General features: G+C 39.5%; 2 protein-coding genes and 1 non-coding gene across 4 annotated transcripts; 1 reads left to right on the forward strand and 2 right to left on the reverse strand.

The window, feature by feature from the left end:
- Positions 1-3,934: 3,934 nt before the first annotated feature.
- TRNAA-AGC (transfer RNA alanine (anticodon AGC)) lies at positions 3,935-4,007 on the reverse strand. The gene has a single exon. It is a non-coding gene; the product is annotated as a tRNA-Ala (tRNA).
- Positions 4,008-7,591: 3,584 nt separating this feature from the next.
- LOC149830622 (protein IQ-DOMAIN 19-like) lies at positions 7,592-10,142 on the forward strand. 2 transcript variants are annotated; one of them, XM_090016645.1, is made up of 4 exons: positions 7,592-8,411; positions 8,505-8,738; positions 9,016-9,702; positions 9,791-10,142. In XM_090016645.1, the coding sequence occupies exons 1-4, from the start codon at positions 7,950-7,952 to the stop codon at positions 9,821-9,823; spliced, it is 1,416 nt and encodes a 471-aa protein (XP_089872771.1). In that variant the 5' UTR covers positions 7,592-7,949; the 3' UTR covers positions 9,824-10,142. The 2 variants fall into 2 exon arrangements, with proteins under 2 accessions (XP_089872771.1, XP_089872772.1); XM_090016646.1 differs by having other exon boundaries at positions 9,016-9,693.
- LOC149830623 (uncharacterized) lies at positions 8,841-13,402 on the reverse strand. The gene is made up of 2 exons (XM_090016647.1): positions 13,235-13,402; positions 8,841-11,412 (listed from the first exon to the last, which is right to left on the reverse strand). The coding sequence occupies exons 1-2, from the start codon at positions 13,373-13,375 to the stop codon at positions 10,261-10,263; spliced, it is 1,293 nt and encodes a 430-aa protein (XP_089872773.1). The 5' UTR covers positions 13,376-13,402; the 3' UTR covers positions 8,841-10,260.
- Between the last annotated feature and the right edge of the window lie 982 nt (positions 13,403-14,384).

A 14,384-nucleotide genomic window follows, 5' to 3' on the forward strand; every position in this document is an offset into this window, starting at 1 on the left:
CATTTGAAACTTATTTCTTGATTTAATCCTTGTCCTGTTTCAAGTTCACTCAATGCAAGTGCTTCAGCAATTCACATAAATTCTGCTTCTCGAGTAAGCTCAGATCTCTTGCATGAAGTGGAGAAAAAAGTTGACAACCTGCCTAATATTTTAAAAAACACATCAAACAATGAATTTTTTTTAGCAACACCAACTAATGCCAATTGAAGTTGATGTGCAAAATAATGAATATAATATGTAGATGCATTTTCATGTAATATAAGACTTTTCATTCCATTAAACTCCCCTTTCATATTACTTGCTATATCATAACCCTGTCCATGCAATCTTGATATGCTTAATTTATTTTTACAAAATGCTTCTTCAACTGCTTGTTTGAGTGACATAGAACTTGTTTTAAGAACATGCACAAGAGTAAGAAATCGCTCAACCACTCGACCTTTTTCATTAACAATCCGTAAAATAATTGTCATTTGTTCTTTAGTTGATATATCATGAGAATCATCAAGTAAAATAGAAAGAAAAGTATCTCTAAGTTCCATGATAATAGTATTTGTGGTTTGTATAGAATCAGCCTTGACAATATCTTTTTGTATAACTGGAGATATCAATTTGTTATTTTCTGGAGCACTTTTCAATACAAATTTATTTATGTCATCATTGATCTTTGCAAATAACTTCAACAACTCAATAAAATTTCCTCTATTAAGAGATTCTTCAGCTTTATCATGCCCTCGAAATGTCAATCCTTGACTTAACAAGTATCTGATTGCATTAACAGTTGCCTAAAGGTGAAGTCTATATTCATCTTTCCGTCTAATACTTTGTTTATAAAGTATAGCATCAATATGTTGTTTTTGTTGCATCAAATTTTGACACTTCATTCGTGCTGAATTGTAAAAACTGTTAGAGCTTCCAACATGTTTATCAAACATCTTCTTGTCTTTCCAGTTATCAAATCCTTTAGATATGAATGCCTCTGCACTAATCTTCTATGTATTTTTTGTCCTGAAAAGATAACACTGCAAACAATATGCTTTATGCTTACTTGTACTATACTCCAACCAATTCTTATACTCATCATACCAAGCTGGAATGAATCTTCATTTTTAGTGGTTTAATTGAAACGTACAATCTCGAGGTTGACAAGGACTTCAGATCATATATGCTCTACGAACATTATCTTGGATATTAGGATAATAACTAGAAATAGAAGAACGAAGTGCAGGGTCTGCAGGTAACTCTGATTCATCAATTTCTGTTTTGCTTATTTTCTAACTTGGTTCTCCTTCTGGAGTTACAGAAGATTTATTAAAGATTGACCTTTTCATTATAAATTTATTCATTCTTATGCAACAAAAAACAAATAAGACAATGTTCTATGAGCCAAATCTCATTGCAAAAAAAGTTCGAGAAAAATGAAAATGACAATCTTCTATGAGGCTAGGTATCAAACTATGTTTTGTAATTAAGCAATGAGTATCAACAACATAATATGAACTGAATCTAAAGCTCTCAATCATCAAGTGAAAGTAAAATTCTAGGGAAGGTGGCAGCAGGTATCGTAAAATTCTCCAAAGTCCAAACCCGATGTGATCTCCAGATCTTCCTCTTACATGAAATAATCAGTTTACCTCATCTGAATTAATGCCAAGTAAGTCCAAACCCGATTTTCAGTTCGCAAGATCTAGCAAGTAATGCCAAATCATTAAAAAGATAAAAAAATTATCCAAGTTTTGCACGTTTCAAGAAAATCACATAAGAGAAGCATTAGCTTGTGACTACAGGGGTTTTACCCTTGCCGACAATCAAAACCATAGGGGGTGGATCCCTCTGTCCTACCAAAAAGATCAAAGGGGCAGGGGGCAAAGCCCTCTGCCGGCAGACTCGAGGATAGGGACGAGGCCCCCTGTCCTGCCGAAAAGATAAAAGGGGCAGGGAGCAAAGCCCCCTGCCGGCAGGCACGAGGACAGAGGCGGAGCCCCCCTTGTCCTGCCAGAAAGAACAAAGGGACAGGGGGCAAAGCCCCTTGCCGGCAGACACAAGGATAGGGGCAGATCTAGCCCCTCCCCCCCGTCCTGCCGAAGAGACCAAAGGTACGGGGGAGGCCTGACAGAGGTGGTCTGGACCTCTGCTAGCCTCCCCTCCCACCGTCCTCAGATGAGTGGGGAGGGACCGACAAAGGCAGTTGGGCCTTGCTGGCCCTCCGACAACCACCGAAGAAAAAGGGGGAGGCTCTGACAGAGGCCATCCGGTCCTCTGTCGGACCTTCGACTGCCCCATGAGAAGGGGGAGGCTCCGACAGAGGCTATCTGCCCTCTGTTGGACCTACAATGGTCACAGAGGAAGGAGAAGGCTCCGACAGAGGACACCAACCCTCTGTCGATCCTCTGGTGATCTCGTTCGAATGAGAAAAGAAAAACAGAAGTCGGGGTTTACCTGCGGAAGGCACCGGTGCTCGTGGCGGTAGGGTTGGCATGGGGGATTAGCTCGTCGAAAATCACAGAGGGGGAAACAGAGAGGACGAGAGGGAGCCGATGGCGCTGGGGCTATCAGAAGCCACAACAAGACAGAGAGATACGAGAGTTGCGAGGAGAGGGAACAAGAGGGGAGGGAAGAGGGAGCAGGCGCAGAGCTCCGCCCCTTCCCTCTGATGATAAAAAACCCCTCGGGGGTCTGAATAAGGAAACCCCAAAGGGTGTTCTTTTATGGAGTAATGCAATGGCTGACGATGGCCGTTACGGGAGGTGAGGAGGAAGGGGGAGGGCGACGCAGGGAAAGGCATTGTGAGCCCTTCCCCGCGGCCCTACTCACTTAACCCTATTGGGTTCTCGGATCCGGGTTGGGTCCGGACCGGACCTAAGTCCGATAAGAAATTTTTTTTCTCAGGCTTTGAGTCGAGTTGACTCGATCTAGTCGACTAAGTTTCTAATTCTGGGGTGGGTGACCGCCCCACCCATGCCCACCCCTGGCTCCGCCACTGCCTTGAGGTCCGCCTACCCACCAGAAGGCACACTCAACTTCGACCTTCCAGCATGAGACGCCTCATGGGTTTCAAACTAGTGACATCCTGTCAGTTTAGCCCTTGTAGGCATCTTGCTTCATTTTTTGGTTTTTAAAGGGATGCTGGGGTTAGGCAGACCCCACCAGTTACACAACATACCATTGGGTTTTGAACTTGCAACGTCCCAACACATGGTGACTTACACTAACAACAAACAAGCCAAACCCTCATTGGTGTCGTGCTTCAGAAACATTTGGTCTTCATTAGACTCAAGACAACCCTATAAATGGATCTAATGTAACATCCAAAAATGAACTTGGATGAGTTGGAGTATTGAGCCAATCACAACTTCAGGTTCAAAATATATTATTTAATGGTTTTTGGTCGAATAAACAAATTTTAAGGATAGTTTAGTATCTTTCTTTTTTCAACCTGAGTTATTTTAACATCTTTTCTTCATAGGCAAGCTGAAAGATAACCCTTGTGTGATTCGGACCAGAGACCTGTTATTGCGTGCTACTTAACCAACCAGCTATCCAATTTGGCCCCTTTAAGACCAAATAATTTAAAATGTAATAACTAATAAGCTGGGTGGTTTTTCGTTAATAGCAGATAAGAACTGCAGTTTTTTGTAAACTCAAAAAAAAAATTTAAATGATGAATTTGGGCCAGTTGGTTGTTTGTTAATAAGGCTGCAAATTAGTTCGACACAGTTGGATCCAGACCCCGATCCAGGTCCTACTTAAAGGGGTAGACCATTTTGTTTTTTAAAAAAAATTACATGATATATGTTTTGGATCCAATTGTGATCCTCTGTTAAATTTTGTCAATGATTTTTTAATGGAAAATATATATAAGAATAAAATGTTATGCTGTTATATTTTGTTAACGATTTTTTTATTTGAAAAAGTATATAATAAAACATTTGGATGGAGATGCGGGGTATCGATCCCCGTACCTCTCGCATGCTAAGCGAGCGCTCTACCATCTGAGCTACATCCCCCTTCAATAAGTCATCAATGATATTATAAAAATAACAGTAAGATAATCCGATGTTTGAAACATGGTTTAAGGGTTAAAATGTCCTGCTATTATTCAAAATGTCATGATATTTGTGTTTTAACTTTTGTTACATGTGTTTATCGGATGATATTTTCGATAAAAATTCAGCAGAAATAAAACTTAAAAAATATCACGAGAAATTGTGCAGCCGATTAAATGCCAATTAAAACTTTCCGTAAAATTTCAAGACCATGAGGTAGGTTCCTGACACTCTGCAGTGCACTGCACTGCAAGATGGTATCACAGTGGCCATGATAACCATAATATATCGTGTACTTTTGAATTCGAAATGGTCAAAAGTCACGATGCTGCGGCCAAAAAAACAGAAATTGATCTTCTAAGTAGGGGTGTCAACGGGTCGGTTTACCCAGACCCGAACCGTACCAAACCCTATAGTGTCCGGGTATGGTGATAAATAATAAGACATGATTAAGACCCTGGTCCTGACCTGAAACTCTGATTAATACATGGATCCGGGCATAGTTTGTGAAATTTTATACCAAACCCGGGCCCTACCCTTGTTTTGATTAAGACCCACAATTACCGGGTATGGCCCGGGTCTTGTTCATGTAGTTCTTATCAGGCCCGGGTATGATTTTTATTATGGTGGTTCCAATTATACCTGGGTCAGGACCCTAATCCATACCCAAAAAATTGGGGCCAGGTCTGGTTCTACCTGGGTCCAAACCAAACCTGACCCGTGTGTGCTTGAGCCCCAACAAAAGTTTAAAACTTATCGTCAAGATTTTTCTCGTGAGATTTAAATTTTTTTTTATCTCTAGTTTTTTAAGAAATTATTAGCTACAAAATAAATTAATTAATATTTAATAAATATGGGCAAATAAAAAATTTAGAAAATGATATAGATTTATTAAGGTCTTGTCCAAAATTGAAACTTCTAAATAAAATCATTTAAAACTTCAAAATATGGGTCTAATTTACACGTTCCACTTTAGATGACCTTTCATTCTTAATGCATTTAAAGCTTTTAATTTCCAAGATAGATTTTAAGAAACCGGTTTCTATTGTCAACACTTTCCAAAGCTGCCTTGCTGATGATAAACTCGTTTTGTGTTTTTGTTATTACCATCAAATATGAGAGAGATGAATTAAAAAATAGTTTATTGAGAATCATTCACTTGAAAAGAATGTTGTTCAATGTATTTTAAATGAATTTAAAGCAAGTAAGGGTCTCTTTTTATTTTAAATCTTGCAATCAAAACGTAAATATCATAAAAACGTGATATTTAGGTTTTATCAAAAATATCATAATATAATCACATTTTTCATGATATTTTCAAAATATCGCCGATATTTGTCACTATGGCCCCACGGATATAGATCCAAGGATTTGAGGGTTCTCGGGCTTTGAGATCCGAGGATCTCAAATACAAAGATTTCTGGTCCGACCCTCCCCATCAGACCAGAAATCTGCAGATTTAACTGCATTTTGAAGATCTCAAATCCTCAGATATGAGATCTTTTATTTGAATGGAATGTCTGAACTGGTGTGTCCGTGGATCTATGGGTGAAATATGTGATATTCAAAGACAACCTAATTGATTTGAGTGTTCACCATTTTACTTTTTTGTACTGTACACAACAAACCATACACGAAATTTGATTTAAAAAACGAAAAAAAAAACTACAAGCCTAACAAATTAGGAATACAACACGTGCGTGGACACATCTGCACAGACAGAATGCCATTGCTTGCTCTTCTCGACAGCATGTACTGTCTAGTAGAAATCACTCTTTTTTCAACATTTTCTCGACTTTTTTTTATTAAACATATGGATATGATCTACATGATTTATTTAATGACATGTTTTGGATCGTCGATTTAAAGAGCTTTAAAATCGGTCGACAATGCATCGCTATTTCTTGATTAAACAAAATCAAGAAAATACATGATTCAGTGCACATTTGTTAGATTGATCAAATAAAGCCTGCAACCATGACTTTCTACTAGAGAATGTGCCACAATGGAGGACACTATATATACAATTAAGCATAGTTCAAGAAAATAACTATTTTTTCTGGTGGGGGTATGCCTAACCCCACACAGCTTGCCTATAATAATAATAATAATAATAATAATAATAATAATATATATATATATAAAATAATAATAATAATAGCTATTTTTTGATGAACAAATATCTGTCCCCTTCAGAGAGAGAGAGAGAGAGAGAGATGGGGCTGGGTAAGTCTAATGAATGACCTTAGCTTGAAAAACAATAAAGAAAGAATAATAACCCTACAGTCTACACGCGAAATTATGATGAATTAAAGCCCAATAATAATGCAACAGAGTTACCCCACCCGTAAACGTGTTGAAACCGACCCCGCCATCTCACATGGCCTCTGACCTGTCCCTTTTACATGACAACAAATGTATCAATCGGCTGATGCATCAAATTACTAAAATGGGCAAAGTTTTGTGCAATGTTGTCAGAATCGGATTTTGAACCGAATCGAGTTTAAGAAAAAAACTAAAATTTGATCTGAATCGAATCGAATTTAATTAGTCTTTTAAAACCAACTTTAAAAAAAAAAACCCTCAAAAACTTGAAGAACTTATAGCCGATTCCATGGGTCGTCTCTTTCACTGAGGCTCTGTTTGGGAGCTGGCATTGTAGAGGAAATTAGAGTGATGAGAATGGAGAAAATGGAAGTTGAGGCTGTAGTTTTTTTTTATAGGCAAGCAGAGAGATTCGATCCTGGGCCTTCAGCTTCACCCACTTCTCCACCCTTAACAACATTCTCATCTCCCAAAACAAGGTTCCCAAACACCTGTAGAGGTAGATGATATTTAATTAAACCCTCATAAAATAGCATCTCCACTCCCATCTTTGACTCCCAAACAGAACCTGATTCGAAATGAAACCATAATCAACTGATTCAGGCAGGACAACACTAGTTTTGTGCCGCTTCCATTAATAGACAGCATGTTTTTTCCAAGAAATTCTCTAAACACGCTGTGCCTTTGTCTATAGCACAAGAGGTAGAATTTGAGGCATTGATAATCTCACAATGTGCCTGAATCAGTGTTGTTAGTATCGGCCTGTACATATCAGCAGAAAACCAATACAATACTAACCTGAATAGGCTATTTTTTAATAAATATAAAAAATACTTAAATTTATTTTTTAATATTATTTTAATGGATTTAACACGTGGCATTCTTATTGACATGTAATATTTTTTAACTATATTTTGTCCCATTCAGAATGATTCACTTGAGTATTGGTATAGGCCGATGCACCTGAATAGTTGGCCAAACGATACAGGGCCGATACCGATACTGACAACACGGATCTGAATCATCTTTATCAATCGGGACAAAGAGCCAAGGTGGGAAGCAAAATAGTCTTCACATCCTCCACAAAAAAAATACGATTGGTAAGATGAAAATAGTAAGCATGGGCAGTTCGGTCAATACGAAGAACGAGGACACTAAGCTGAAGGCAGGCACTGTCCATTCCATAAATTCTTGTACTGTTCAAAGCTGGCTCTTGGATAAGAAGTAACCTCTCTCTCTCTCTCTCTCTCTCTGCCGCACGCAGCAGCATAAATTCTTGTGATCTTCAATGCTGGCTCTCGTGTAAGCATTAACACCTCTCTCTCTCTCTCTAATGTGACCACATCAGCAATAAGAAAACAGCAACATAAAATATACCGAGTTGCCCTTTGACGTCAGAGTTAAGCCAATGAATGAGAAACTCAAAAATATATAAACAAAAAGAGAAGATAATGAGAGCAGACAGCCAGATGGATGTATAGACAGAGATGGATACAGGTTACTCCTAAAAGAAGAGAGAAGGAGCCTCTCTCTCTCTCTCTCTCCTTTTTGCCTCACTATGGCCGCCCCTGATAAGATATGCCCATCACTCTGCACCGGTTCAGAGTAGCAACAACAATGGGAGTAACCGGTAAATTGCTGAGAAGCTTCTTGGGCAGTAACAAAAAGGAGAAAGACAAGGAGAGTAATAAGGAAAAGAAGGAAAAGCCGAACCAAACTTTCTATTCAGCTGAAGAGAAATCTGTTTCAACCGCAAATCGACCTCCAAAAGAGAAACGCAGATGGAGCTTCGGGAGATCTGCCCACAAGCATTCAAGTTCACACAATTCTGTCACCGCCAATTCCGACACCACCACATCCGGCTCCATTACATGCCTTTGTGAATCTGAAAATGAACAAAAGAAGCATGCAGTTGCTGTTGCTGCAGTGGCATCAGCAGCTGCCGATGCTGTTATCAGGCTTACCGCCATGGAACGCCAAGAGACTGCAACTGAAGAAATTGCTGCCATTAAGATCCAAGCTGCATTCCGTTCCCATCTGGTTGTGGCTCTCCCTTCCTCTTTCTTGCTCCTCTCTCCCAATTGTGCTTTCAGTAAATTCAAAATTGCTCATTGACCACATTCCTTTGTGCAGGCAAGAAAGGCCTTGCGAGCACTCAAAGGCTTGGTGAAGTTGCAGGCACTGGTGAGAGGTCACCTGGTGAGGAAGCAAGCCACCGCTACTCTCAGGTGTATGCAAGCTCTAGTAACAGTTCAGGCGAGAGCCCGGGCTCAGAGGATTAGAATGGTCGAAGAATCACAGCCTAATGCTCAGCGATTATCAGCTCACAGGAGATCGCACCATGAACACCAAGTCAGACATGCATATGTAAGCACTTCTTGCCTTTCTATTTCTCCAATACATAACATTCCTGTCTTGGAAAAATTGCAAGCTATTTCTTATAAATTCATCTAGATCAGACAAACAGAATGAAACAACACTAACATAAAAATCCCAGAGTTTGCTGAATTTATCAACAAGAATAAATCATCAGTTTAGTAAGCAACAAAACTATGCAAAATCATTCTGTACTGCAGCCTTTTGGGAGATCAAATCCTAGTTAAATAACTCTGAATTGAGGTGCAGTTTCTCTTTGTCCATTTAGGATGCAGACAGAACCACAGATGAAAACATAAAAATTGTTGAGATGGACATGGGCGAAAGCACGGGTATCTCAAAGTCTAAGACAAGTAATTCAGGTGCACATTCTAAAAGATCTGAGCAGACATGCCCAACACAATGGAGGTCCTTACCGCCCCTTCCAAAATTGGACTGCTCCCAATCACCTGCTCCTTCAACTGCATTGACCGATGCCAGCAAAAGAGCTTGCAGTGGACAACGTGAGGAGTCATCATTTACGAGAACACAAAGCACCCTACAGTATTTGTCAGCAATGTCTAGGCCATATACAAGTAGAGGTTCATTTGGAGCTTCGAGAGCTGAACACTCAGAGTCCACTTCCAATGACTGCAGCTTTTTCCCCAATTACATGGCCAACACAGAGTCTTCAAGAGCTAAGGCTCGGTCACACAGTGCACCAAAGCAGAGACCTGATTCATGTGACAGAGCATCGTCTAGGAGGCGGTCATCAATGGACAGTAGAAGTGTGCCTCGAGGAATTCAAATGCAAAGGTCATCATCACAAGTTACCTGCAAAAGCTATCAGTATGCAGGTGCAATCAAACTCGATAGATCAGCAATGTCTCTAAAGGAAAGCGAATGTGGTTCCACCTGTTCTGTGCTCATAAACACCAATTACTACACATCATCAGTTGCCACAGAGGTAACTATGGTATACAAAGATACCTAAAACATGTTAAGAGACTGTTGCAAGTTTTTGCATTTACTATGATCACCTAATGTGGGGATGGTGTTTGCAGGCATATGGCAAGGGGAGCCAACTCCAGCTCTGAATTATCGTTGGGATTTGGAAGTGTTATTTGTGAAAGTAGAAGGAACAATGCAGAAACTTGACAGGCCAGTTCTGTATCAACAGGTAGGGAGCCAGAGAGGAGGCTACTGAAGATGCAACATAACATTTTAAAGACATCTTAAGGCATATGATTTGGATCCTATCTACTGCATGTAAAATTCTTTTAGTCTGCTCTCTGGCTATGTCTGTCAATTGGCTGCTGACATTTCTGTGTAAAATGCAACATTTTATTTTCCTACTCCTTTTTGTTATGGAAAGAGCTTGATAACAATATGCCAGAACAAAAAACTTGCTTTTCATTGTCTCCTGGACGAGTAATTTCAAGAATATAAAAAAAAATGGCAACTCTTGCATCACTTCATTCATAATCGAAATTAGCAAGGATCCATTTCGAGCAAGCATGATACAGCATATGATCTATCTATTGGATTGAAATCCCTTGCCCCCATAATATTGCTTTGTTGTTGCACGTGAGAATTCTGCAAATGTCATCCCTTCTTTCAGGCGAGTTGAAAGTGGCGGAACCATTTTCTGGATCTCATAAGCTAAATTATTAAATTCTCTACCAATTGTATTGGTGCTGTGACCTGACTCATTTTCATGGGTACTACTTTCAAAACTATGATTTCTTAATGCCAAGTCCTCACTGACTCTAACTGCAGCTGTATGGGGCAACCCTGAGACTGAAAGAGCCTTGCCCCATGCTGGTTGAAGGAAGACAACAAAAGTTTCTCTACTTAGGTTTTCCTTTTCCACAGGTCTGAAAACAGAGTGAATAGTTGAGCAGAGCTTTCCATTAGATAGTATCTCAGCTGCTTCTCCAACCTGAATAATGAAACTCTCAGGAGGAGCACTCACCAAAAGAATTTTTCTACTTACAGGATCAAGAATTTGCAGACATGTATGTCCATCCAGAAGATAACATTCAGATATATGACCATCTAACTTGACCTCATCCCCTTCCTCCACCAGCTTCTCATGTGATAACGAAAAAATTGGTGTTGTTAGTACTGTGAAAATCCCATAGTCATAATGCCACTGTTGCCACAAACTGGACATGGAAGTCTCGCAGGATCTAGTTATATTTTCATTAGATTTCTGGTTCTCCCTATTCATTATAGATTGGCATCTAGTATTGTCATATTCTTGTTTCAGTACCTTTGGTTTTTGCCTAGATGATTTTGGTTTCACGGTGTCTTTCAAAATAAGCCTATCCCAGCTCGAATGGTAATGTATGAGACGGCCTTTAGCTGAACAAGATTCTAATACGCTACATTCAAGCTCACTACCCCCTATTGCCTCATCACATACTTTTGCTAAAAGAAGTCCTAGCTCCATCATGCAAAACCCTAACTCCTTAAAAGCATCACTTAGCATCTTAAACTCGTCCTCCTCAAAATCAGACATGCTAACTGCATCGGGACAATCTGTTGGGATCCGGCCAACTTTATCCTCAGTATTTGGACCTTCAGAACTCGATTTCAAACTTGAATACTTCAGCTGCATTGCGAAAGATGAGACATTTCGTTCTGGGTTCTTCAAAGGAACGTCTGTTCCCAGTCCATGATCCTGGAAATTTGCAAAGTGGAGCATTAACAAAGACAAAATTGAAGTATTTTAATCCGAAACTGAAAATATTCAGGTAATTATGGCAATTTGTTAATACCTACAACTGGGTTCAACTCAGCAAGCCCTTAAAATATTCCAAAAGGTGTTTGAGTCTTCCCTTTACAGACTCAATTGATTTACAGAAGGTTTGTAATAATAGAGCAGAAATCAATACACCCAACCCCACACTCGCACACATGTACATGCACAAACAAAGGAAAATAAGAAAGCAAGAAAGTCTGACATTAGAGAAACTGGCTATCACTAGCAAACGATTTTAAGCGCAACTGAAATATTCCAATTAGAGAAAACATGAAACCTTCCCCCTTAACAGTATCTCAACCAAAAAATTACAAAATTGCAAAGCTCTGAACGTTGGTCTCAATCAAACGCCCTATTTCTTTCGTTTCTTCAATATCTAGAAATCTCAACCAGGCTCAACGTCCACATAGAGTGTTTTCATAAAGAAAGATCTTTTTATTAATTTTTCAAGCTAATGAGATGCTCTAGATAGCTAAATAGTTTTATTTGCTCTTAACAAGTTAATTTCACCACATACTCATTTGTAAAGCTTAAAATTTTAACATATAAGCTGATCAAAATCCTCCTCTTGCGCCTACTTTAAATTCCAAGTTTTTAACTCGTTTCGAAGATGTGCACAATGTTTGGCCTACGGCATTCAGCAATTAGTTTTTCTCTGTACTTGACATTTTGGTCATCTATTGACAGTGGATTCACTGAGATATGGTTCTGGCACAACCTAGGATGTAATTGAGTCCTTGCATTTTAACCATTTGTTCTGAGCTTTTCACTTCAGGATTCTTGTGATATACCCTACATCACACATTCGTTTATCCACAGAATCTTGCTGAGGAAAAAAATCCTAAATAAGCAATACACGGCATGTGCCACTTAGCTATATGAGGTGCTTGATTAAATCCTTTATCAAAATAAAAGAAATAAGGCAATATATTATTAACTCTCATGAAGAGATTTATATATCCTAATCAAACATGACCAATGATGCAAAGGGCATTGTGAGTTGATTTCAAGTATCAATCCGAAACAAAACTCCAGCATTGTACACTTTCCCAATAAACTTGTTGAGACAAAAACGGTGGAAAGAAGTTGCAGCACTGCTGAACAAGCTAGGCAACACAAGCATTTTCGAAGTGCTCCCTATTCAAAGAAGCCACCAACTAATTTCCAAATCACGCATCAGAAGCTCTAATAAACTGCAGCTAAACCAAGTACCCAAAACAAATTAAATCCATGGAGATGTGATCAAACCAATCGAATTCTCATATATTCAAGAAAATATGTAATTCCACCATCTTTTCCGGGTAATCTCTTTCTTTGTTTCTTTCTTTTCTTTTCCTTTTTCAACGGCCACTCTCCTCCATTCCTACTCTGTTTTTCATCAAATACACCAAAACCTTGAAACGTCAAATAATTCTTCATCCCAACCTTATTTTCCATCAAATCAATCCCCAATTTTTCGGAATCCCCAAAATCGTATTGAAATTGGTACTCTCTAGCATATTTACCAATAAGAAGAAACGAAAGAAAATCTCCTCAATCGAGCCCTAAATTCCATAATAAGAAAATCCTAATCGTTTGAGTTGCTCAAATCGCGTTTAGATCTTTCTTTTTTCCAACGTCTAGACCAATAACGAAACAAAAAGAAACGCCTCTCCGTCCCAAACCCTAATTTTCATCAATGCAGATCTTCTCGCTCGAATCACATTCCAGATCAAGAGGTGAGTCGAGTATCAGGAGGTACCTTGAGGATCCGGCGGCGTCGATCATCGCCGAGGAGCGCAAGCTTACGAGCAAAGGAGAGGAGCTTCTGCGAATTCTCGCCGGCGTTCGGCACCCCAGTCACCGCCAGCAGGCCGTGGCCTCCGGGTCCTAGGGTTTCCATGATCGTTCTGGAGATGAATTCGAGCCTCTCCAGGGAAGGACATGATGATGATGATGATGATGATGATGATGATAGGAGAATAAGGTCGGAGTAGCGGAGCTCGAAGGCTTTCAGAATGCTGACCTCGTTTTCCATGGAGTGAATTCGGTGGGAAATGGAGCCCAGTGGGGCGGTTCAAAATTTGGGCAGACATAAATATACGGATGTCAACGGGTCGTATTGGATTCAGACCCAAGTAGAATCAGACTTGGATCAGATTTTCGGGTATGGTATCGAGTCCGGGCCCGAGTTTAATCGGTCTAATATAAGAGACACCATACCTGGACCCGATAAGAAATACATGAACCATATCTAGTAAAATAATATTTTTATCAATTTTACATTGAAAACATGCAGGTTTTAATCGAAACTCGGGTTGAGCCCGGGTCTGATATAAAATTTTATGAACTATACCTGGGTCCATGTATTAATAGGACCTTCAGGTCCGGACTAGAGTTTTAATCTGGTCTTCTTATTTATCACCATCCTATAGGGTTTAGTCCGAGTCGGGTCGAGTAAACCTAACTCATTAACTCAGAAATATAAAATATTGAAAAATATAGATTATTATAAACAAGTAAGACATTGTTTTTCTTATGAAAAAATCTTACAGATGAGGGCTAATTTTTTTTTTTAATCCAAAGGAAAAACTCTGAGTCACCTACTGCATATTGGCTGGCAACCAGTTGGTAAAACTCTTGAGTCCCCCTTGCTCACCCGGGAGTACACTCAGCTTCTACTTGTGGCAGGGGATGCCACCCATGAATTTCAAACTTGTGACGTTCGGTTAACTTGGTGACATTCACGTCACCTCTACCAAATAAGCGGAGTTCTTGTGGGCATGATCTGCTTGTTTTTTATAAGGCTTAAAAAGTTAATATCATACACTCTCATCTCGTGAAATTGCTTTTTCTTGCCTATAAAACCTGAATCAAGAGTTGATCCCTGGGACATGCTGAAAGTAACCCCA

The sequence above is a fragment of the Nuphar pumila genome, chromosome 8 (assembly GCF_984573655.1).
Source record: "Nuphar pumila chromosome 8, dmNupPumi1.hap1.1, whole genome shotgun sequence".
Lineage (NCBI taxonomy): Eukaryota > Viridiplantae > Streptophyta > Magnoliopsida > Nymphaeales > Nymphaeaceae > Nuphar > Nuphar pumila.

What these genes read in the sequence shown, in the direction of transcription:
- LOC149830622 (XM_090016645.1), top strand. Translation starts at nt 7,950, where the DNA reads ATGCCCATCACTCTGCACCGGTTCAGAGTAGCAACAACAATGGGAGTA. An exon ending in CTGCATTCCGTTCCCATCTG is followed by an intron (nt 8,412 to 8,504) that starts GTTGTGGCTCTC and finishes TCCTTTGTGCAG; the next exon opens with GCAAGAAAGGCCTTGCGAGC. An exon ending in ACCAAGTCAGACATGCATAT is followed by an intron (nt 8,739 to 9,015) that starts GTAAGCACTTCT and finishes TTGTCCATTTAG; the next exon opens with GATGCAGACAGAACCACAGA.
- LOC149830623 (XM_090016647.1), bottom strand. Translation starts at nt 13,375, where the DNA reads ATGGAAACCCTAGGACCCGGAGGCCACGGCCTGCTGGCGGTGACTGGG. An exon ending in GACGCCGCCGGATCCTCAAG is followed by an intron (nt 11,413 to 13,234) that starts GTACCTCCTGAT and finishes GCAAATTTCCAG; the next exon opens with GATCATGGACTGGGAACAGA.